Raw genomic sequence first — 26,553 nt, forward strand, 5'->3', positions numbered from 1 at the left:
GGGGGGGGTAACATTGAGCTTTATTTAACATAATGTTTCTGTTTATTGTACTTAAAAAAAAGGCATTCATAATGTTACCCTGATCTTTTAGGATAACTGAAAAATATAAATATTAATCCAGTGTTGTGTTCATTGGTTAGGGAGCCTATATTCAGTCTGAAAAAACATTCAATGAAATGAGTATCATTGAAAGCATGTTAAAATAACGGTTAAAGATCCACATGAAATATCTGTTCAATGGTTTACAGAGCCTGTATTTAAATTAAGAAAATAATCAATAAAAATAATCATAATATTATTCAATGTCTTTTAAAATAGTTGATAGAATTTGACCTGAAATTTGTTTTCAATGGCGTAAGGACAGGCATAGGGCTATGTGTTGTCGAGTCAATACTGTGAGTTAATATTGGTAAACCTTTAAAGGCTTAAGGACAGACGTAGGGCTGTGTGTTGTCGAGTCAATACTGTGAGTTAATATTGGTAAACCTTTAAAGAAATATTAGGTTTGGCGGTTGAGTCAACAATACGACTTGCCTCTTCAAATCGCGGATCAAGTGGGGAATCTTTGTGGGTTAGGCTAACTCGGGACCGATTTAACATGTACCAGTATTTAGCTTTGTGTACGCCGTCATTGGAATGTTGTAGTGTTGTTAGATTTTGAGGTATTGTGTGTATGCTAAACGAATAGGGGCCTCTTCTCATTCTATAATTGACTTTAACGCAAAACTTTTCAGAAAGTGTACAAATAGTTGTGTGTTCCGTTACGGTAATAATTTATAAGTTGGCTGTGGAATCCGAGAAACAGACCAGTATATATATAATCTGTTGTCGGGTTTTCTATAGGTCACTGTAATAGGGATAGGAGACTTTGTAAGTACTAGCTGGGTTACAGGGTATTTCTTGATACCTAACATTGTATATGACTAGATCTGGGGTAGGTATTTCTGTCCTCAATACATTGGAGTTTCTGTTTCACTAAAATAGTTAAGGCATTAATTGTATCAGGCCCTCAATGTTTGATTTCCTAGGGAACGTTACCCTCAGAGGGAATGTTTTAATTTCCAGGGGGAATGCTTACATTTCCGAAAGAAAATTGGAGATTCTGTTTCACTATATAATTAAGGCATAAATAGCTTCTGTCCCCTGATTTCTTATTTCCTTGGGAAAGTTCCCCTCTGAAGGAATGTTAATATTTCCAAAGGGGAATGCTTAATCCCCCCCGGAGGGGAGAGGGAAAGTTTAACCCTTGTATAAAATGCTAAGCTTTTTAAGGGAATGCTTACTCATCTCAACCCCCCCCCCCCCATGTTGCATGGTTTTACAGAACCTTTTATGCCACTTAGGGGGTATATATGATACAGGTACAGTCTGTGGGTCATATAGCTCTTCCTCACAACTGTTTCCTAGCAACTAGTAACATTGTTTCAAGTAAGGTGTTAACTAGCAACTGGTAACATTGTTTCAAGTAAGGTGTTTCCTAGCAACTGGTAACATTGTTTCAAGTAAGGTGAATGATTTTCTGGCTATATCATACTAGGTCTAGTTAGGCTTTGGTCATAGCAAGGGAAGGGGACTTCTATACAGGGATCGTTTATCGAAGCAATGTCACACGAAAAACGTTTGAACGGAATGGGGATAATTACATATGTGGTTGCCTTTCAACTCAATCAGTGCTACCATCTCTTTCCTCCACAGTGAGGCCACAGTCTTGGTCCCTCAAAAGCTTGACAAGCTTAATGCCAAAGATTATTGGATTTAAACTGTTCTAAATAAAAAAATGGTTCTGTCGAGAAATAATTTATTGAGAGATGATTGACACTGGACGGTGATTAAAACCATCAAAACCTTTCCATGTGTATTCGTAGACGTAAACGTGAAGTTCAGAATTGTATATAAGCTGATCATGTTAGCGTGTAGTTACCTCCGATCCCTAACCATGCCCAGCCAAATACCTGCAACACAATACCACTATTTCTCTCTTTGAAACCAAATGCTTTGTTCCGGTGGACAGTCAGTGAAAAGATTTGTCAATTTTAAAGTTGTCGTCTGCATAATGCTTTTGAAGCTTTCTATAAGACCCTTCTGTAAGACTTTGTCTTTTTGCTGTATAGCCGAGGCGGGTCGGACCCTGACACACGGGCTGTGTTCACCTTCGCTGTAATCGTTGCTTTACAGCGTATGACGTGGAGGTTGTATGGTGCTTTGTTAGGTATGAGCACTGTATCAGGTTTCGATGTTGGCATAGATTGTTCAAAGTTTTATCAACCTCACCAGGTACGCTCAAATTATATAAATGTGGTAATATTTTCTGACTTTCACTTATTTTGAAAGAAATGTCATTAATATCCATTTTGGATACTATACATACAGATTGAGCGATAAGTTTTAATAATTAAAAAAACAAAACACTTTTGATCAAGTTTCATTAAGCTGACCATAATTTTTGAAAATATAAACCTGGCCATTATTTACATCAGTGTGTTTATAGTAGAATTCCTTTTTTTCAAACTTTGAATCGGTTAAGTGGGTAAAATGTTTGAGGAGTTGAATTGTTGTTGAATGAGCTTAGAACTGTAGGGGTATTCTAATGTAAAAACGTTATTTTTAGACAAGAAACACATTATTTGAAGTCAATTGACATTTTATGGAGTGTTAAAAGGTTACAAACATGCATTGTTATTTTCGAAAGAATGATTGTTGTAGTTTGTAAATACAATTTTATTTTCAAATTCAAAACTTACTTTCGGTGAAAAAGCCCATAATGTGCATAATTAGTAACATTTTAATCTGGTGTGAACTCAATATTGTTAAGTTTGGCCATACCCAACCCCCGCATCTTATGAAAAATTCAAATGAAATTTGAAAAATGTATAGATTATATTTTCCACAGGGAAGAAGTCCTATAGCTAAACCGTTAGAAACCCAAGAAAGAACGCTTGGATGGGACTATTTAGAAATATTGTAAATCTTCATGCTTTATTTTAAGCAGGGAATAAGGGATAAAAAAAACTTATAGTACTTAACCATTTAAAAGATGATAAATCTGTCTGAAAGAACTTTACACCGTAAAGAGGAAAATATTTGAGATGTGTGTTCCTTATGCTTCATACTATGTAGCTATTTCAGTTCACTGGCATGGGACTATCAACCTGTTCACAAACAGTCAAGAGTTTTTAATAAAGGGAGAGAACTCCGTCTCCATTCCTATACAAAGGGAAATAACTCTGTCTCCATTCCTATACAAAGGGAAAGAACTCTGTCTACATTCCTATACAAAGGGCAATAACTCTGCCTCCATTCCTATACAAAGGGAAAGAACTCTGTCTCCATTCCTATACAAAGGGACATAACGCTGTCTCCATTCCTGTACAAGGGAGAGAACTCTGTCTCCATTTCTGCTGGTCGTTTTAACCATTGAGTGACTTTAGGATGATGGCTATAGAGCAGTTGCAGTAATCCCAGAGGAAGGTATTTGATAGACGTCTGTCCTCGATATGCTGAAGGTTTTGTAGCCTGCTAATGAAATTCAATCTAGACAGTATTCTTTGTGTCAAACTCCACTAGATTCAACAGTGCCTGTGGATCTACTCTGAACTTAGGCAGGTGAATGGTTTTACATAGACTGGTGACGGACAATGATCTCGGTTGTTTTATGTTTAGTAGGAGGCGTATATATATAGATGTGTTTTCCTCCAGAGATGTAGGATACATGTCTGGTGTCGGAGAGTAGTCCCCAAGGTAGTGTAGTGATGGTATAAGTTCCCTGGTAAATGTTAATTCATTCGCCCTGAAACTTCATAATGAACTATTCCAACCATTGAATTGGAAGAGTTCAGATGTGTCGTTAAAGGGTGAATAATAACTCCATGGACAGAAGTCTCACCAGCTGTATCATCACTGCTATAATGGCAGTTACAGAGACACTAGTTATATAGTCTCACCAGCTGTATCATTACTGCTATAATGGCAGTTACAGAGAGACACAGGTATATAGTCTCACCAGCTGTATCATTACTGCTATAATGGGAGTTACAGACACTAGTTATATAGTCTCACGAGATGTATCATCACTGCTATAATAGCAGTTACAAAAAGACACTAGTTATATAGTCTCCCCAGCGGTATCATCCCTGCTATAATGGCAGTTACAGAGAGACGCTAGTTATATAGACTCACCAGCTGTATCATCAATGCTATAATGGCAGTTACAGACACTAGATATATAGTCTCACCAGCTGAATCATCACTGCTATAATGGCATTTCCAGAGACACTAGTTATATAGTCATCTCTCATCAGCTGTATCATCACTGCTATAATGGCCGTTACAGAGACACTAGTTATATAGTCTCACCAGCTGTATCATCACTGCTATAATTGCAGTTACAGAGAGACACTAGTTATATAGTCTCACCGGCTGTATCATCACTGCTATAATGGCCTTTACAGAGACACTAGTTATATAGTCATCTCTCATCAGCTGTATCATCAATCTCTAAAAACCCTACAAGTCTGTTAATTCTGGTTTTAAAAAAAAAAAGACTTTTGTTTTATTGAGGTAGAACCAGAGCCGAGATGTCGAAGCTTTCGCTGAAAATACCAAAAGTCTGGCGATTATAGGTTTTGCTGTATTGGAGAGAACGATAAATTTACCAGACTTGATCATCAATCATTTCGTAAAAACCTGGCTACGATTCAGTCAATTTCTCATTTTAAAAATGATATATATATATAGTGTAAACAGCGTTGTCAGGATTTAATTATAGTGATTTGATTATACATTACACACTGGTCCAGACAAATTCAATTAAAATTGTAAGAAAATTACTTATTAATGATACTCCTATATGTGTACATTTTGTACATAATTGAACATGGTTTTAACATGGTACATGAATCTCGATACTTAAAAAAGGCAAATTTTTTGCCAAGTTCTAATTGCAGTGATCAAATGATACGGGAATCTGACAAATCCAGTCTAAAAAAATAAATATATAATGACATATAGCAGAGCTTAATGCTGTTCTGCCGAGTTTTAATTGTGGCGATTTGATCATTTCCATTAGCTGTGAATGCACAGCTAGGCCGGTGTTGGGTTGGTCTTAACAGGCTGATAATTGTGGAAATCCCGAGCCCCTCTCGACCCTGTGGAGCCCCGACCACACACTCTTATAGCCACTGATCTGAGTGGCTCCCAGCTCAGTCGACGAGCAGTTTTTTTAGACACATAAATGCACTCAGGAATAGGTTTATTTCAAACGCAGTGAGGACTAGCTGTCCTAATCAAGTACACGTCCGATTCAGAAGTCGTCGTATCTCCCACAACTGACGCAGATCGGTGGCTCCAAACATCTGTGCGATCCAGACTAGCTTCCGTAGGATTTAGACTTGTGCCTCGACACACTGAAGTGATGGCATCGTAGTACGTGATATTGTGATGGTACTTGGCTTGAGAAGGAACCGGTGTATCAATTGAACCCCATGTATCAGCTGCTGCCGCAGGGTATAGTGCATCATTGTCTCGTATCCTCCAATCACCGGGCTTACGCCAATAAACTCTGTCGTCAAGAAACTCGGTCACATGGCCGTCCCCCCCCCCCCCATTAAGTGTGGCACCAAGTAGTGTTATTTCATTGTTTTTACATTCACATTATACTGCAGTGTGAATGTCTTTTCTCTTTAACCCTTTCACCACTGTAGACCATAATGGACCCATCCATATCAATGCATGGCAGAGTCCACTGTAGTTACATAGGGGTGAAAGGGTTAGGTAGTTAATAGGTATAATAATTGTAAGTGCAGTATAGTTTATCTTAAAAAATAACCAAACACCTGTATATTATGGTATATCATCACCACCAAACCTGTGAAAAAAAACAACTTTTGATCAGTAAGACGAACATTATATTAATTAAAACTTCTTAAATAAAAACGATGTCTTAGTTAATATTCACTATTCGTTATTCACAACTATTACATATATACGTGTATATAAATAAATCATGAAATATCTCTGTACACATCCATTTAATATCAATTCAAGGTGTCCGTGTCTCTCCCCTGGCTGAACACAGACCTTCGGCTCCAAACACCATGTAATATCAGAGGAAGTCTAGATCTAATACCATACACATTAGTGCTACATGGATAGTCCATATTAATTGCAGGAGAAAAATTATATACAGCTCCCCTATATAACGCACCTTACTGTGAGATACCGCCATCAACGAAAAAAAGGACTTTCACTGTGGAGCCAGACCCATTACTGCCTGGTAAGCAGGCTAGTTTTTATTATACCTATCTGCTGGTATAGTAGTGCTTTCAACAGCCTTGATTGTCTGTCTATATAATGTACTGGGACCCAGGCTGACGGCAGGGGCAGACAATTCCGGTGGTATTTTAATTAGTAAGATTTATGGCTAGCACTTTGCTATATTGTGTTATGAGAACATTCTTTGTCCTGTTTGTTGGTTCAAATGTTGGAGAATATATGTAGAAATAGTGTTGTAGCGACAAACGGCCATTTTGTAAATAATTTGTTTTAGGAAGAAGTGTTTTCTAGTGACATGGGGGGTGGGGGGTGGGATTGGGGAATAAGAAATAAATACATAGACCATCTTGTATGTACAATACAGCATGTACTTTAGGGAATTGTGAAAAGGATTAAAAAGGTCTTAATAAATACTGTGAAGACTTGGTTATTTTATTTTCACAAACATAAGGATCCCTGTCCTCCTACACTGACCAGTCCTTAAGGATCCCTATCCTCCTATCCTCCTACACTGACCAGTCCTTAAGGATCCCTACCCCCCTACACAGACCACTCCTTAAGGATCCCTATCCTCCTATCCTCCTACACTGACGAGTCCTTAAGGATCCCTATCCTCCTACACAGACCAGTCCTTAAGGATCCCATTCCCACTACACTGACCAGTCCTTAAGGATCCCTATCCTCCTACACTGACCAGTCCTTAAGGATCCCTACCCCCCTACACAGACCACTCCTTAAGGATCCCTATCCTCCTATCCTCCTACACTGACAAGTCCTTAAGGATCCCTATCCTCCTGCACTGACCAGTCCTTAAGGATCCCTAGCCTCCTATCCTCCTACACTGACCAGTCCTTAAGGATCCCTATCCTCCTATACAGACCAGTCCTTAAGGATCCCATTCCCATTGCACTGACCAGTCCTTAAGGATCCCTATCCTCCTACACAGACCAGTCCTTAAGGATCCTATTCCCATTGCACTGACCAGTTCTTAAGTATCCCTGTCCCACAGTTTTTTTTACAGTGGTACCGCAATCTTTAAGTCTTCGGTTACGAGTTCTTCCTGTAAAGTAATATATCAGTTGTCAGGGTAGCACAGGGATTTTTTAATTCTTCAGGATTTGGTTAGCCCATGTTTTGGTTAAATCAGATTTACGACATTCTAAGAGACCACAAGTTTGTACAGGTCTATAGACTACCAAGAAGTCTCACTTTTGGCTGAACTGCTGGTGTATAAAATACCAAAAGGACCACAGTTTGGTTAAAATAAGTTCATGAATTATCCCGGTTTTGATTAAATCAGACTTCTGGTATAGGTAGATTATGAATTAATCAAGTTTCTTCAATATGTCTTGTAATTGGTCCCGAGGAAATAAAATCTATCACATTTCAAAATTGGAATATTATTTACGGAATGCTGTCGTCAAATTATAAGTGACTAGGTAATTTGGTCCCGTACATTTAGGTACGATTAGGCGTACTCTGGAAAATTGTCTGTAGAATTGTGATAATTGTACAATTATAATAAACCAGGGCAAGAAGTCAATGACTCAGCACTTTACTGAATGTGAGGATTGCTTTTGAAGTAATTTCAACTTTTTTTTTTTTTAAATATTTTGATAATTTTGAACATGTTATAACCAGTTTGTAATTGTTTTCAAACATGCGAAGAAGAATATTGTTTTGCTAAGCTTCTCTATCAGTGTCTATATTGTATGCTCTGTACTTCTGTAAAGAATTCTATTATTCAAACGTTACTCTTTCCTGTTTAAATTCAATAAAAACAGAGATTACTACCGATAAAATTACAGTATATAAAAATAAAATCTCATAAAGTCTGTTTTACCCACACCTGTTAGTTAGCATGTTAAAGCTGTATGCTACCTTACACATACTGTGATTTATGTTGGTTTAAGGACATATGCTACCTTACACATACTGTGATTTATGTTGGTTTAAGGACATATGCTACCTTACACATACTGTGATTTATGTTGGTTTAAGGACATGTGCTACCTTACACATACTGTGATTTATGTTGGTTTAAGGACATATGCTACCTTACACATACTGTGATTTATGTTGGTTTAAGGACATATGCGTAACCTTACACATACTGTGATTTATGTTGGTTTAAGGACATATGCTACCTTACACATACTGTGATTTATGTTAGGGTTATCTCCCTTGAGTTGTTTTGTCTTATAAAACAATGTCATTTACTTGAGCATTATTTTCTCTCAGAATATTTCACACATATGTACTTCTTATATAAGGTTGTATGGTTCACTTTTCCAACACATGTCTCATTTCTAAAAGAGTTCCACTATTTCCTAAAAAGTTAAACACAAAAGAGTTCCACTATAGAATAGGATTAATGAAAATGGCAAATTACATTTGATGGCCTACCCAATTCCACTTACTGAATTATGAAGAAGAAGGAAAGTAACAAAATGAGTTACTTTAAGGGAAATAACTCTATCACCAATCTTGATTACTGTAAGATAGCAAGGCTGTCATCTACTCCAACCTAATTACCACCAACATCAATTATAATCATAAAAATGGTGGACTCTGCAAAATTAAACAAAATGGTTTTCCTCATAAGCAATGTTAGACTATATAAACAGCATTCGTAACAATTACCAGTAACCGTTCATATTTGTACAAATTTATTGACTACCCTATAGAAAAGACAACTTCAAGTTTTAGCTCGCAACCGACGTGGTGTCTTCATAACAATTACTGACGGCCATTAGAATCATACAAGGCATTTCAGCTTACAACCAGTGCTATATATCTGTAACAATTAGCGACAGGCATTAAAATGATGAACGCTGATGATAAACTCCGTAGACATGACAGGCTGGTATTGAGGCGCCCTTCGTTCACTGATCAGTGAGGATCACTGCGAATCGTAGGCGGGGAGAAAAATACTCCACAAAGGGGATGAAACAAAACAGTTTTGATTACTTTGTTGTTGTTTAAAGTAAAGTAGAGCCATCCTGGCAGTTTTTTGTTGGCTGGATACAAAACCGTGATGGTAGAGCCACACAATGGAGTAACAAAGGGAGTACTTGTTTCTGTATAGGGCTGTGTGTTAGTGGTGTAGGGATGGGAGAACAGTGTCGCCTCAACAAGACTCTATGTCTGGGCCTACACTCTGTGTCGGTGTATATACACTAGGCCTGGTATACAGTGGGTTGGAGGAGGAGGAGGAGGCTAGGGGTAAAGCCAGCCAACTATTTGTAGTAGGTAGGGTTCTTGTGTGCTCTGACCTAAATATCCACAAAATAGATATAAGGTTTAACAAGACTCTGAGTTTTAACTACACTGGCTAATTTTGTTTCAGAGATTTTTGTAGATTTTTCTTTTTCACAGACCTTACTATCCCGCACTGCTTAACTACACAAAAAAAGCTTCTTTGAAATTCTGATAAACTCAGCTTTAGCAAGACGCTAATTATATTTATGTGTAATTTTTTTTATGAATTATTAAAATCTTGCACCATGACCTTAATCCACAAAATAGATTTTACATTCTCAGATTTAATACAACACATTTTATACTGATCCTGTTAATATGGTACAAGATTTGTGGATTTTTGTATCCCAAATTTTATATCCTTACTTTTCTATATATTCACTAGGAGATAAAACCTAATAGATAGGTTTTAGGAAGAAACATAGGATTTTAAAATACTGCGTAAGTAATGTTCATAATTTGTTTTGTGTTGGATTTTTCAAAAAACATCTGTACATGTAGATACTTGTGGTCTGATGATTAGTAACTACACATTAAATGTGTATGTGTTTTAAAATTGCACAACTTTTGATTTCCTACTGATAAGTTTTAAAAGTTTTTTTGAAACTGAATACCAGGTGATAGTCACTGCTATATAAACTTGAAAAATAACACTATGTTTCAAAATTGTGATATATGAAAAGAAAAAGTTATAAACTTCGATCTAAAAATAAGGCACGTCTTAAAATTGTATATATATATGTATGATGACCTTAACTAGCATGTATATAAATTCTAAAAAGAAAAAGTCAAAATTGTATGTATACATCTGAAGGTGTTAACAGGTATTGCACTAACTTTCCTATATATATTTACCCTGGTGTGGTACTTTGACCATATATATTTACCCTGGTGTGGTACTTTGAGTATATATATTTACCCTGGTGTGGTACTTTGACTATATATATTTTGCCTGGTGTGGTACTTTGACTATATATATTTACCCAGGTGTGGTACTTTGAGTATGTATATTTACCCTGGTGTGGTACTTTGACCATATATATATACCCTGGTGTGGTACTTTGACTATATATATTTCCCCTGGTGTGGTACTTTGACTATATATATTTCCCCTGGTGTGGTACTTTGACTATATATATTTGCCCTGGTGTGGTACTTTGACTATATATATTTCCCCTGGTGTGGTACTTTGACTATATATATTTCCCCTGGTGTGGTACTTTGACCATATATATTTACCCGGGTGTGGTACTTTGACTATATATATTTACCCTGGTGTTGTACTTTGACTATGTATATTTACCCTGGTGTGGTACGTTGACCATATATATTTACCCTGGTGTGGTACTTTGACTATATATATCTACCCTGGTGTGGTACTTTGACTATGTATATTTACCCTGGTGTGGTACGTTGACCATATATATTTACCCTGGTGTGGTACTTTGACAATATATATTTACCCTGGAGTGGTACTTTGACTATATATATTTACCCTGGTGTTGTACTTTGACTATGTATATTTACCCTGGTGTGGTACGTTGACCATATATATTTACCCTGGTGTGGTACTTTGACCATATATATTTTCCCTGGTGTGGTACTTTGACCATATATATTTACCATGGTGTGGTACTTTGACTATATATATTTACCCTGGTGTGGTACTTTGAGTATCGTATATACTCTGGTTGGTTATAAAGTGACTGTGTTATATTCCCAGATCACTAGATATAATATTCATAGATTTTAGATCACTCTGTGGAGTATTTAATATGTGTAGGGTTTGATCCTCAGCTGGGCCCTGTCAGTACAGTACAACAAAAATTATAGGGATCAAAACGTTCCCCTGGGCTGCATTTGTATCAAATGTAATATTTGTTAGGTTTAAATCCCCTTTAGGCTCCTGCAGTATGGTATATAATATGTGTACAGTTTAAATCCCCCCTTTGGGCCCCTTTAGCAGAGATTCTGAATGACAGTTAGGCTCCAGTATTGATTAATAGCGCTGTTGATATCAGACCTGCCCTCCCCTCGACTCCCAGGTAGAAATGGACCAGACCACTGGAGCCAAGAAATGATAGGAGATATAGCTATAGAGAGGCCACTACCTTGTTTACTTCAAGCTGATTGTCTGTTCCTACACACACAGATATGAGTCAGTGGTTATACAGCGAAAGACAGACAAAAACAGGGGCAGACAGACAAATAAAGAAAAGGATACATCATATTAGAATGTTTGATGGTTCCACAACCAAAGACAGACAAAACCAGGGGCAGACAGACGAATAAAGAAAGACAGAATAAAGAAAAGGATACATAATATGAGCATGTTTGATGGTTCTACAACAAAAGACAAGAAAATAGGTGCAGGCAAACAAATGAAAATAGAATTAAAAAAAATATAAGTTTAATGTTCTATCAATCAAAAAACAGTCAAAAACCCAAGTAAGTCTAGACTAACAAGGTTCTACTCTACATATAAACAAAAGTGTCCAGACTAACAAGGTTCTACTGTACACACAAACCAAAGTCTCAGGACTAACAAGGTTCTCCTGTACGCACAAACCAAAGTGTCCAGACTAACAAGGTTGTCCTGTACTGACAAACTAAAGTGTCCAGACTTACAAGGTTCTACTGTACACACAAACCAAAGCCTCAGGACTAACAAGGTTCTACTGAACACACAAACCAAAGTGGCCGGACTAACAAGGTTCCACTGTACACACAAACCAACGTGTCCAGACTAACAAGGTTCTTCTGTACACACAAACCAAAGTGTCCAGACTAACAAGGTTCTCCTGTACGGACAAACTAAAGTGTCCAGACTTACAAGGTTCCACTGTACTGACAAGGAAAGGTATTCTCCTAAAAGAGGGTCTGATGTAGATGAGATATTTTGTACCTGTGATCTGTATATATATATATATTTATAAGATTTTTGTTTTGTTTCAGGTGACACAACAAATGGCAGTTCGCGAGGTCCTCACTGGTGTACTGTTGCCTACTGGGAGTTACGACAGCGAGTTGGACGCCTGTTCACTGTGTTTGACTCGTCTATGAATATATTTCAATCACTACCTCACGGGGGAGGCCTCTCTCTCGAAGTACTTCAGCAAGGGACACAACTTGATGCTGTGTTACGGACTAGAGAAAAAATTGGATTCGGACTCGTACTGAGTCGAGAAGACACGGGAGTTTGGCTGTATAACAGATCTGTATTCCCTGTATTTGTCAATTCATCATGGTTTGACACCCCAAACTCACGGACGCCCGTTGTGATAAAGTTGTTGCCGGGGCGATCGATAAAGATATTTGACTACGATTGTGTTGAGTTTTTGAAAGGCATGAAAGATGCAAGGTTTGTGGACGGTCCGTATGACCCGAGGTCCATACGGATCTCGTTTGCGAAAGGATGGGGCCCCACGTATCATAGACAGTTTGTAACTTCATGTCCCTGCTGGTTGGAAGTGTTACTTAATATAGATCGGTGATATTAACTAAAATCGTGGTTTGTGATTCGGCATCATCGGTCAGTGCTATTACTTACATTGTTATCATTTTGTTGAGATGGGGCATTGGTAATAAATGATGGTCTGGAGTTTACAAGATTCAGACGAGCTTACAGAAAATAAACGGATTACATGATGAAACAGTTCAAGAAACGGAAAAATAAAGAGAGAAAAGACTGCGAAGGATGATCTTTAACAACCTGTTTACCTGTTGCCTTGGGAACCGATCGACTGCACACCTGTTTGTACAGGTGACACAGAGATATGCTGGCTATCAATGCTTTACCTCTAATTCCAGTGCTACATGTACCGAAACATGGTTACCATAGTAACGCCATGTATACAAAGGCCTTGACCTAAGGCAGGGTCAAAGTGCCATAATGTGTAAAATTTACATACAAAAAATATCCTTGAATTTCGATCACTTTCACACATATGTGTTACATGAAAACATCACTGATATGTCTGATAAAGAAATTTGATTGATAATTTCTAAAGAAAAAAATCGAAGTTCAAGGATGTTTTCTGTTTACGTTGCCAAAGATACGCCATATATTTCATACCACTACACATAAACTTCATCATTAAACAATCGTAATTAATCATTAATTTTGGTTGCCATGGTTATTAGGAAATGAAAAATTATCCAAAATATGTTACGTTATCATTGAAATATGTTGCAATATTGTCATACAAACATTAATATATATGAATAATGTGAAACTTTCATAACAATTTGTTATTATCAAAAATGTAAACTTTTAATTTTTAAAAAGAGAAAAATTTGAAGAATTGAATTTTTTTAATTTTTGAACATTTGGTATATGATGTTTTCAAACATTACAAATTTATTTTAATAACGAAATAGATTTTATTATTTGGAGAAAAGACACAGTTTAAACATTTATAACGACAGTGTGTACATCCGAAGTTTACCAGTTTTAGGTCAGTATATATTGAATTGTTAATGATAGACATAATAATGGTTTTCTGTTTTACTAATGTATATTCTGAAAAAAAAAACGGGTCTGTTCTTGTGGTACAAATAATATACTCATAGATACACTATCTCTGTACCATTTACTGATATTGTCTTAACAGAATATTTCAGTCAACATTTATCTACATTTGGATGGTTTCTGGGTTTTAGCTGAAATAATTGATTATTTAGGTCAATGTATCAATTAACATTCAGAAGGTTTCCAGATTTTTCCTTGATTGAATTATATAATGGAAGTTTGGATCAACATATCGCAGATTTGTTGGAAGATTCTTGATTTTCTTTAGTCACCTGAACTAATATAGAATCTGATGCAACAAGACTACACATGTCAGCAAGAACCGATCCATTAATTGTACAGTAAAACATGGGGAAACACTTTCCCAGGCCCCTACCTCGTCTTGATAGTAAAATGTTTAGAAAGATATTCTTTAAATTCCATCAATCTATAATGTGTGAAACAAAATTCTGTATAATTTCATGCTGTTTGAAGATATTTAAAAAAAACCCACTTTACAATTAGAAAAAATATGCACTTTAACAAAATTCATATATATATGAATGTTTGAAAAGTCGTTTGGAAGATTGAATAATACAGCAAAAGGAAATAATTTGGCTGTAAATGTAAATCAAATTGGAAAATAGACTAAAGGGAGTTAATCAGTTAGTGAAAATGCAGCAAAGGGAGGTAATCAGGTCGTGAACAAGCAGCAAAGGGAGGTAATCAGATTGTGAAATCCTGCTCTATTCAATAACAAAAATTTGCCTGTAGGAATGTTAGTTTCATTTTAGACATGTTTTACTGTACAATAGATCCAACAACCTTGTCATCCAGAATGGCTACACTTTGTTTAACAGTTGTCCATCACAAGTTATATTTGTTTTGTTACAAGTAAAAGTGCCTTGACGTTCCAGCTGTACAATTTTTGTTCCCCAGTAGTGATCTACAATATTTTTCCCGTCTCTTACCTTAGACTTTCAACTCTGGAAATTTTCAGTTGATTTAGAAGAAATTGTGTTAAATATTTTCATGTGGAAATAAAATTTATTGTGGTTCAAACGTTCAACTTAACATTGCCATCCAATAATATTTGATGTTGTTTTTAAGTGAAATCTGTAAATTTTTGTTTGTAATGATATTAATTTTAGTAGTTAATTTGATGAATAAGTTCTGCTGGTTTAGATGTTTATTAACCCTTTCACCCCTATGTAACTTTAGCAGACTCTACCATGCATTGATATGGATGAGTCCATTATGGTCTACAGTGGTGAAAGGGTTAACAACTACTGTGAAACTACCTTTTCTACGGTACCTCATCTGATATAGACGAAATATTATCATTAGGACATTGGTCGGAAATATAGTCTTTACAAAATCCGTTTGAATAAAAAATACCAACAAGGTTTAATTTACAATGAAACAATGGTTTGTAATTCTTACAGTTAAATAAGATCAATTTAGTCTTCCTAAAGAATTTTTAATAGGGTGTTGTTTATGAAAGTATATCATTTCCCATCAATGCGAGAAATAGGTTCTCGATTTCTTGACTCAGGAAACTTCATTAATTATGTAACATGACAACATCTACAGTATATAAAGTGTTGGATAAACAAAATGTAGCAATTTAATATGCAGGAATTTGTGTTGTATAGCTGGGAAAAAATCTCAAATCTTTTTTTTTTCCTTTTGTTTTCTGACTATATATATACATACACTAATCACTGAAATGAAATATTTATTTAATGGTTTTTTTTAAATTCTGATCTAAAATCAAAGAGGAACTTGTATTTTGAACATTATATGTTTCTGCTTTCCTTTATTTGAGGGTATGCTGTTGAAACAGCTTGGATTAGAATGGACTTGGTGTACCATTTCTGGTCCAAACTTGACACATCAGACCAGCAATAATATTGGAAAGTACCCAAATCTCTTGGATGTTACCTATTAAGTTTTTTTTCGTGTGCATGTATTGTTAATCTGTGGTACAAGTCCAATGATCAGTTGCTCTTCAATGTAATTGGTAGAGAAAGGGAGATAACTTTAAATCACTAAAGTGGCAATAATTTTTTACTCCAAGGAATACTTCTTAAAATAAGGACTGCAGAATATTTTTTTAATTAAATTTTGAATTGTTGAACATTTTCTCAACAATTTCCCTTCAAACTAATAAGTTTTATTTTCATCTTCAACTTGACTGTTGCTTATACAATACATATCAGTGATAGGTAAATTATCTCCCCTGGTGTAAATTATAATACATATGATATTATTCATCTTCAAATAATCTGGACTGTTTTTTTGTGTGTGTGTAATTTAACAAAGATCAATATTTTCCATGAATTTTCTCTATCATGGAAAGGTATACAAATAAAAGTGACCAAACTTATCTCCCTTGATTTTTTCTCCCTTATTTTGGATTTCTGTAGAAATATAAGTGGCAAATGAAATTATCTCCCTTGAATTTGTCTCTGGTATTGGATTTTTCATGAATAAGTGACAACTAAAGTTATCTCCCTTGAATTATCTCCCCTACATTGCATAGCCTGTTGATTGGTCCTACCACATCCATGTTACCTGTTGTAGTGTTGTAATGTAGAAATGTTAGGCTATTTTATACATAAGATATATATAAGTACAAAATACCAATATAATGTGTATAGAGAACATACATTTTTAAATGTGTAATTTATATATGATCATGAGTGTATAGGCGTGTGAGAAATTAACTCAAAACGTTTGCATTTATTGTCTGTAAGGTAAATAGATGAATGTTTTATATGGGACAGCTGTGATGTATGTAGTATGTGTGTGAATATGTGTGTGTATGTAAATAGTGTATGTGCGTGTGTGTAAATTGTGTTCTACCCTTTACTTCAAGCTAAGAAGATCAAAGTTTTATCAAAATGGTTGAAATATAGGGCCCACAGTCGAGATAGAACCTATATGGGTCTACCACAAAAGGAAATTAGCACTCTCTTCATACGGGTCCATGTGTTTAGGCTGTATCAGATAGTTTTCATTAAAAGGGATATCTTGTGTACGATTTGAAAAAATCCCAACTGATTTCATTACGCCACTCTGTATGCAAAACAGTGACAAGGCACAAAGTTTAAAAATTAAATGGTAGCTTTTTGTATTCTGAAAGTAAACGGAAACTCAAGGGAGACAACTAAATGTAAACCCAGTCTGTTTTAACCCACCTTACAATGGAAAGCTTGTTTGCTTCTATTTCTTATACTTTGAGTTTTTATTGGAAGAAACATTACTTCATTTAAAATAAAAAATAAAATGAAAATTTGTATCAACCATTCCTGACTTCAAACTGATAAATTAAATCAAGTTTAAGGATAAACATGATTGAAATGACAAAAAACAGACGCATATGGTAAAAATCAACACTGTTGAGGTTGGTGGAGAACCTTAAGGCCTCGTGAGTGAGGTAGACACATTTAAATTAAAATCACCAAACTTTAGACGGGGAAATATGGTAAGTTTTAAAGTCTTAATTTTAGGTAATTTAGGAATGTTGGGCAACGAGAGAGCATGCAATTAATTGCAATAGATTGTCATCTCAGTTCTACATACCTGTAATCTCTACTGAGCAGGTACACGAAGAACAACAGTGACGAGAAAAAACGCGCGTCACCCGATCTTTGGGGGCCAAACTACCGTGACCCGCGTGGTTCGTTACTTACACAGGAGTCAGCGGCTCGGAAAGTCTTCTGACTGTCGGCTGTGCATCTAACTCCGTAATGATCAGGTATATCACCTTTACTGGTGTTAGGGACACGTTTTAAATACATACCATGCTAGCTTAACAGATACATAATTTAATTTAAAATAATGTAAATTGAATTAAAAATAAAAATATAAATTGTTTTTACTTTAGATCATTGTCTAGTAACTAGTACGATAGTACGGATGAAAAATTTAAAACTTAAAATATTAGAAATTTTAATATTTCAGCAAGTTTTGTTAAAAGATATCAATGCTTTTGAAGGTGTTTTTTCGTGTTTAGGGTTTAAAGCTATAAATCTTTACATCCCTACCACACCATTGTCCCGTACCGGGTTTAGGACTATGAGGGCGAGCACATCTATAGTAATCTAGCTAGTATTATGTAGTTAGGCAGTATGCCATTCAAGCCTGTGTGTTCCCTGTCCTAGCCATGTACATTTTTGTGGTTTCATTCAAAAATGGAAATATTATTGTACCAGAGTTTTGTTATTTATAAAGGGCACTTCATCGGTTGATGTTTAACATTTTGTTCATTTTTGTTCTTTTTTTTAAATGCTCTTTACTCTTTACAAATCTTTACTCTTTAAAAAAAAAAAAGAAAAAAAAAAATATTGAATATTATCCCAATTTTACTCTAATTAAAGATAAGAATGACAAGAAAATGTTATTGGAGGGATTTTTATCAGTAAAATAAAATAACAAATTTGTATAATATATTTTATGCTAATTAGTAATAATCATGCATAAAAATAATCATCCATCACTTATAGAACAGCAGACATTTTACATGGGGAGTGTACCTGACGAGCGTACCTGGGGAGAACTTACCTGTAAAAACCTATATTAATGACCTTGGATATGACCCCAATATATGAGATATATCTCAATGTCTCCTGGTGAATGACAAGAACAACCTTTCCTCCATTATTTACTGGAAACTCGCACTCCTTGAACAAACTGTCTGATCGAGTGTCTGGTGTATACAAATGAACGAATTTATTTTTAACTTATAAAAAAAAATTAAAGAAAAAAATTTTAAATGGAGGGAATGCGTTGTTTCAAGGGTTATAATTAAGAAAGTTTAAAATAAATCCGTTGAAGTATGTCGGCAGAAATTCTGGAGTATGAAAGCAGTATGTCTGGTGTATGAGAGCAGTATATGTGAAGTATGAGAGCAGTATATGTGAAGTATGAAATCAGTATATGTGAAGTATGAAATCAGTATATGTGAAGTATGAAATCAGTATATGTGAAGTATGAAATCAGTATATCTGCAGTCACAATGCATTTTGTTACAATGAAACAGTGACACCTGATTTATTGTATGGTAACAGTGTGATCCCGCAGGAACAAATGAGCATATCATGGAGTGTAAGAGGACACAGGTATAAATGTATGTGTGTACATGTGTATAACACTGTACATAGACAAGTTTACTGTCCCTACAAAGTCACAAAGGGCCTGTGTAACATTAAAAGTCACAAAGGGCCTGTGTAACATTAAAAGTCACAAAGGGCCTGTGCAACACCAAAAGTCACGAAGGGCCTGTGCAACACCAAAAGTCACGAAGGGCCTGTGTAACACCTAAAGTCACAAAAGGCCTGTGTTACATCAATAGTCATAAATGGCCTAATGCTACATTCAGTCTTGCCCTGGAAAAGCCACAAAGAGCCTGTCCAACATTCATTCTTGCCCTGAAAAACGGGCTGTTCAATATATTTGGTGGATAGCTCCATTTTGGCACCATAGATTTCTTAAATGGCTTGTCCATTGTCTAAGGGCTTATCCAACATATGGTGGATGGGTCTGTTATGGCAGTGGATAATTCTTAAATGGCTTGTCTATTGTCTAAGGGCTCGTTTAAAAAAAAGATTCTCATTGTTTTGCACAGGTCAGCTTTGACTTTGAGGGACAGTACTGTGTTGAGATGTGATCATACTATCGTGTGTATTAGGAGGACCTCCATGTGGGGCCTCGTGTCATTATGAAATAAACTTTTCAGGAACACAAATGGTTTTCCTGGTATGATTATAAAATAAAACAAAACTTGACAAATATACATCATTGTGTTTATTTTCTGTTGTGTTGTTTCATTTTGTGGCAGATCAGAGATGTCTCACCTTACAAATCTTAGGATTAGGTGCAGAGTTGTCTCCTCCTGTCAAAACAAGGTTGATCATCACTGATTCCACCAATCAGAGTATAAAGAAGCTTACACTATATCTCTACCGTACACATTACATGGTTCACACAGACAACGAAAAGGGGCTTGCATTAAGATCGTTGCTTGAAATGAACTTGAATATTGGTATAGTCTTGAAAATTCAGTGAAGAACTAGTCTTGAAAATTCTATGAAGAACTGGTTCAAAGTTTCAGTTTATCATAAGAAAAGGTAATTATTTTAATAAGTGCCCTATGATGAAATAGGCACTGGAAACAGAATATCTGAGTCCATTTTTCAGAACCATGGACCTTGAATATTGGAAGATAGTGCTGAGACAAAACTAAAAATTTTACAAGAAATGACAGATTGAACAATGTTTGTTGAGTGATTTTATTCCTGACATGTTAAGCGTGGGATTTGTGTTAGAGTTATCTCCCTTAATAATATATTACACCTAAGATTTGTGTTGGAGTTAAGGGTATATGCTACCTTACACACTATAACTGAGATCTGTGTTGGAGTTAGGGTATATGCTACCTTACACATTTCACCTGAGATCTGGAGTTAAGGGTGTATGTTACCTTACACATTACACCTGAGATCTGTGTTGGAGTTAAGGGTGTATGTTACCTTACACATTTCACCTGGGATCTGGAGTTGAGGGTGTATGTTACCTTACACATTACACCTAAGATCTGGAGTTAAGGGTGTATGTTACCTTACATATTACACATAAGATATGTGTTGGAGTTAAGGGTATATGCTACCTTACACACTATACCCGAGATCTGTGTTGGAGTTAGGGTATATGTACTAGTAAATCAGGTATTACCTGATGATTCAGATTCAGTACATACTTCTGTCCTAATGTTCATCTTTCAGCATTGTCTCCCTAGGCCCTTCTGGCGAGTCCATTGTCAATGTGACTTAGTGGGATGTCATTCTACCATGCCAAAGTTGTGACATTTCAGGGAGAGAGCACTGTACAAGTGACCTTGATTTTGCTCCTCATCCTTCTGTAACAGGAGAAAGAGAAATACACGGCCAGACCGCATTTTGAACCTGGCACCCTCCGAACACTGGTCGCTGGCAATTGACCTAGTCCAGTTCCGCTACATTTCTATGACTAAAACTACTGTCAAGTTAAAAATCCCAACTATCAAATCAATTTATGTAATCTTTCAGTATTAATGACTTAAGTAACAGTAAGACAGCATATACTGTTGAAGGTAGCATAATCCCTTAAGTCATGGTAAGGTAGTATACACCCTTAAGTCAAGGTAAGGTAGCATACACCCTTACGTCATGGTAAGGTAGTATACACCCTTACATCATGGTAAGGTAGCATACACCCTTACATCATGGTAAGGTAGCATACACCCTTACATCATGGTAAGGTAGCATACACCCTTACTTTATGCTAAGGTATGGTAAGGTAGTATACACCCTTAAGTCATGGTAAGGTAGCACACACCCTTAAGTCATGGTAAGGTAGCACACACCCTTAAGTCATGGTAAGGTAGCATACACCCTTACTTTATGCTAAGGTATGGTAAGGTAGTATACACCCTTAAGTCAAGGTAAGGTAGCATACACCCTTACGTGATGGTAAGGTAGTATATACCCTTAAGTCATGGTAAGGTAGTATACACCCTTAAGTCATGGTAAGGTAGCATACACCCTTACGTCATGGTAAAGTAGTATACACCCTTACGTCATGGTAAGGTAGTATACACCCTTAAGTCATGGTAAGGTAGCATACACCCTTACGTCATGGTAAGGTAGTATACACCCTTACGTCATGGTAAGGTAGTATACACCCTTACCTCATGCTAAGGTAGTATACACCCTTACGTAATGGTAAGGTAGTATACACCCTTAAGTCATGGTAGGGCAGCATACACCCTTACGTCATGGTAAGGTAGCATACACCCTTACGTCCTGGTAAGGTAGCATACACCCTTACGTCCTGGTAAGGAAGCATGCACCCTTACGTCCTGGTAAGGTAGTATACACCCTTAAGCCATGGTAAGGTAGTATAACCATTACGTCATGGGAAGGTAGTATACACCCTTAAGTCATGGTAAGGTAGGATACACCATTACGTCATGGTAAGGTAGCATACACCCTTAAGTCATGGTTAGGTAGTATACACCCTTACGTCATGGTAAGGTAGGATACACCCTTACCTCATGGTAAGGTAGCATACACCCTTACGTCATGATAAGGTAGCATACACCCTTAAGTCATGGTAAGGTAGCATACACCCTTACGTCATGGCAAGGTAGCATACACCCTTACGTCATGGTAAGGTAGTATAACCATTACGTCATGGTAAGGTAGCATGCACCCTTAAGTCATGCTAAGGTAGTAAAACCCTTACGTCATGGTAAGGTAGCATATACCCTTACGTCCTGGTAAGGTAGTATACACCCTTAAGTCAAGGTAAGGTAGCATACACCCTTACGTCATGGTAAGGTAGGATACACCCTTACCTCATGGTAAGGTAGCATACACCCTTACGTCATGATAAGGTAGCATACACCCTTAAGTCATGGTAAGGAAGGATACACCCTTAAGTCATGGTAAGGTAGTATACACTCTTACGTCCTGGTAAGGTAGCATGCACCCTTACGTCCTGGTAAGGTAGTATACACCCTTAAGTCATGGTAAGGTAGCATACACCCTTAAGTCATAGTTAGGTAGTATACACCCTTACGTCATGGTAAGGTAGGATACACCCTTACCTCATGGTAAGGTAGCATACACCCTTACGTCATGGTAAAGTAGTATACACCCTTACGTCATGGTAAGGTAGTATATACCCTTACGTCATGGTAAGGAAGTATACACCCTTACGTCATGGTAAGGTAGTATATACCCTTACGTCATGGTAAGGAAGTATACACCCTTACGTCATGGTAAGGTAGTATATACCCTTACGTCATGGTAAGGAAGTATACACCCTTACGTCATGGTAAGGTAGTATAACCATTACGTCATGGTAAGGTAGCATACACCCTTAAGTCATGGTAAGGTAGTATACACCCTTACGTCCTGGTAAGGTAGCATGCACCCTTACGTCCTGGTAAGGAAGCATGCACCCTTACGTCCTGGTAAGGTAGTATACACCCTTACGTCATGGTAAGGTAGCATACACCCTTACGTCATGGTAAGGTAGTATAACCCTTACGTCATGGTAAAGTAGTATACACCCTTATGTCATGGTAAGGTAGCATACACCCTTACGTCATGGTAAGGTAGTATAACCATTACGTCATGGTAGGGTAGTATACATCCTTACATCATGGTAAAGTAGTATACACCCTTATGTCATGGTAAGGTAGCATACACCCTTAAGTCATGGTAAGGTAGCATACACCCTTAAGTCATGGTAAGGTAGCATATACCCTTGTCATGGTAAGGTAGTTTACACCCTTGTCGTGGTAAGGTAGTTTACCACCTTAAGTCATGGTAAGGTAGCATACACCCTCACGTCATGGTAAGGTAGTATACACCCTTACGTCATGGTAAGGTAGCATACACCCTTAAGTCATGGTAAGGTAGCACACACCCTTAAGTCATGGTAAGGTAGCATACACCCTTACCTCATGCTAAGGTAGTTTAACCCTTACGTCATGGTAAGGTAGCATACACCCTTACTTTATGCTAAGGTAGTATACACCCTTAAGTCAAAGGTAAGGTAGTATACACCCTTACGTCATGGTAAGGTAGCATACACCCTTACGTCATGGTAAGGTAGTATACACGCTTACGTCATGGTAAGGTAGTATACAGCCTTACGTCATGGTAAGGTAGTATACACGCTTACGTCATGGTAAGGTAGTATACACCCTTACGTCACACCCTTACCTCATGCTAAGGTAGTTTTACCCTTACGTCATGGTAAGGTAGGATACGCCCTTACGTCATGGTAAGGTAGTATACACGCTTACGTCATGGTAAGGTAGTATACACCCTTACCTCATGCTAAGGTAGTTTAACCCTTACGTCATGGTAAGGTAGCATACACCCTTACTTCATGCTAAGGTAGTATACATGGTAAGGTAGTATACACGCTTAATACACCCTTACGTCATGGTAAGGTAGTATACACCCTTACGTCATGCTAAGGTAGTATAACCCTGACGTCATGGTAAGGTAGCAGGCACCCTTAAGTCATGCTAAGGTAGTATAACCCTTACGTCATGGTAAGGTAGCATATACCCTTACTTTATGGTAAGGTAGCATACACCCTTAAGTTAAGGTAAGGTAGTATACACCCTTACGTCATGCTAAGGTAGTATAACCCTGACGTCATGGTAAGGTAGCATACACCCTTAAGTCATGGTAAGGAAGGATACACCCTTAAGTCATGGTAAGGTAGTATACACCTTTAAGTCATGGTTAGGTAGTATACACCCTTAAGTCAAGGTAGGGTAGTATACACCCTTACGTCATGGTAAGGTAGTATAACCCTTACGTCATGATAAGGTAGCATACACCCTTAAGTCATGGTAAGGAAGGATACACCCTTAAGTCATGGTAAGGTAGTATACACCCTTAAGTCAAGGTAAAGTAGCATACACCCTTACGTCAAGGAGAGGCAGAGCCATATTGCGAAATCTTTAAAATACACCCTTACGTCATGGTTAGGTAGTATACACCCTTAAGTCAAGGTAGGGTAGTATACACCCTTACGTCATGGTAAGGTAGCATACCCCCTTACGTCATGGTAAGGTAGTATACACCCTTAAGTCAAGGTAAAGTAGTATACACCCTTACGTCAAGGAGAGGCAGAGCCATATTGCGAAATCTTTAAAATGACATTTCATTTGTGAATTATCATCAACACTCAATAAAAAAGATGTCTAGATGATGAGGATCAGTAATTGAGTATTGGTGAAGGGATTTTAACCTACCTGGTAACCAACGTGGTGTGGAGTATCCCTAGGACAAGAGGATTTAATGTTATAAAAAGAAGAATGTGACCTGTTTGGAGGTGGAGGGAAGCGACACTTTAAAGGGAAATGAAAAGGGGTTGTTTAGATATCTGAAAGACTATTAAGGCTTCTGAAATATGTTACTTGGCATTTTTTTTGTTTATTTTGGGATCATTTCATATTTCACTATTATTAAGGGACAAGTTATCTCCCCTTGATTTTGTCCAAAAAAGAGAGAACTACAGCTGATCAGGTAGATCTGGCAGTGAGTTTAGTCACCCTACGCTAAATCAGCCAAAACCTCAAACTAATTGCAACAGAATTTATTTTTCGTTTTTTGGAATGGTAGTTATCAGTACTATAACAGGAAAAAAGTCTCCTGGAATCAAACTTTGGTAAAATATTATTTTGAACTTCTATAGGAAAATCACAAATCTGACCACTTTTGAAGTGTAATATCTACCTCTTTTGCAATACTGGATATATAAGATTAACCGTATAGCAAGACCATTTGAAATATAGTACAGATTTACCAAAATGTTACAGCAGAGGTATTGCATTGAAAAATTATTGAACTATGAAAATGGCTTAAAAGCATTTTGAGCTTGACAATATTGGCTTTTGTTTTCTATTTAAATGCAGAAAATGCTAATTACTTAATCTCAGTGACCATATGAGTCTATATCTAGCTTCTTAAAACATCACATTTTGTCTAATATTAATGCACGAATAATGGTTCATTCACATACACAAAAAATATCAACCATCTAATTTGACCAATTGTGTCGATTTGGTGTTAACTTATGTCCAAAGTAAACAATTTACCTATTTCTGTAACATGTAATTTAAAAAAGGACAAGCAAATTCTTACAAGCATTTTATATCGTGTGCAGAACTGATCGGAAATGGTAATTTTGGTAAGATAAGTGTACAAATGTGTCCAAGCTCTGATGGTGAAAACTTTAACTCATGTAATTTTGCCTCAACACTAAAAAAAGGTCCATGATTCTGAACAACGAAAATCTTTATTTTGTGCACAGGTTTTGTCCGATTTACAATTGATTTTGCCAGTAAAGCGATGATAAAACGGATGTTTTTGTGAGATAAATTTGAAGTTAAACATTCATACAAGTTCATCATTTTATCGAAAAATACGTATCCCCCCCCCATTCTGTTCTATTGTGTGAAAGAAAACAAATGATCTGTTAAAATAATAAGATACGTGTTTAACCTTACCTCCCCTTAAGGTAATAGGATGGTATGGTGGTAATTCCTGCCAAAAGATTTAGCAATCGGATAAAACACACAAAATAACACATTTTGTTGGCCAAAATCATGAACTTTAACGGTTCAGTCAAATTTGCACGAGGTGAGGTTTTCATCAACCTGACTTTATTCATTATTTGGAGGCATCTTAACCAATATGGCATTTTTGCTAAGAATAACTTGCATAGAAAAAGATTTAGAGCACTTTTTCAGTATTTTACTGAAGATATTGTTAAAATCTTCCATGCATAAATTGAAATATTGTACAATTTGGACTTTAAAACAGCTCCCAGTCAGCCCCGCAGGCCAACTTTGACCATTCATAAATTCTAATATGTGAAAGAAAAACTTCTCATTTATGAACTTTTAATACACAAATCAGTTGTAAATGCATTTC

The 26,553-nt window shown here is 36.6% G+C and overlaps 1 protein-coding gene across 1 annotated transcript in view; it reads left to right on the forward strand.

Annotated features, from left to right (window-relative positions):
- Nucleotides 1-13,761, forward strand: part of LOC110466032 (mothers against decapentaplegic homolog 6-like) — a 35,643-nt gene extending 21,882 nt beyond the window's left edge. The window contains exon 4 of the mRNA XM_021522289.1: nucleotides 12,487-13,761. Within this exon, the coding sequence (XP_021377964.1) occupies nucleotides 12,487-13,025 (539 nt within the window). The 3' untranslated portion in view covers nucleotides 13,026-13,761. The remainder of the gene's footprint in view (nucleotides 1-12,486) is intronic.
- Nucleotides 13,762-26,553: the final 12,792 nt, after the last annotated feature.

The sequence above is a fragment of the Mizuhopecten yessoensis genome, unplaced genomic scaffold, assembly GCF_002113885.1.
Source record: "Mizuhopecten yessoensis strain PY_sf001 unplaced genomic scaffold, ASM211388v2 scaffold11113, whole genome shotgun sequence".
Classification (NCBI taxonomy): domain Eukaryota; kingdom Metazoa; phylum Mollusca; class Bivalvia; order Pectinida; family Pectinidae; genus Mizuhopecten; species Mizuhopecten yessoensis.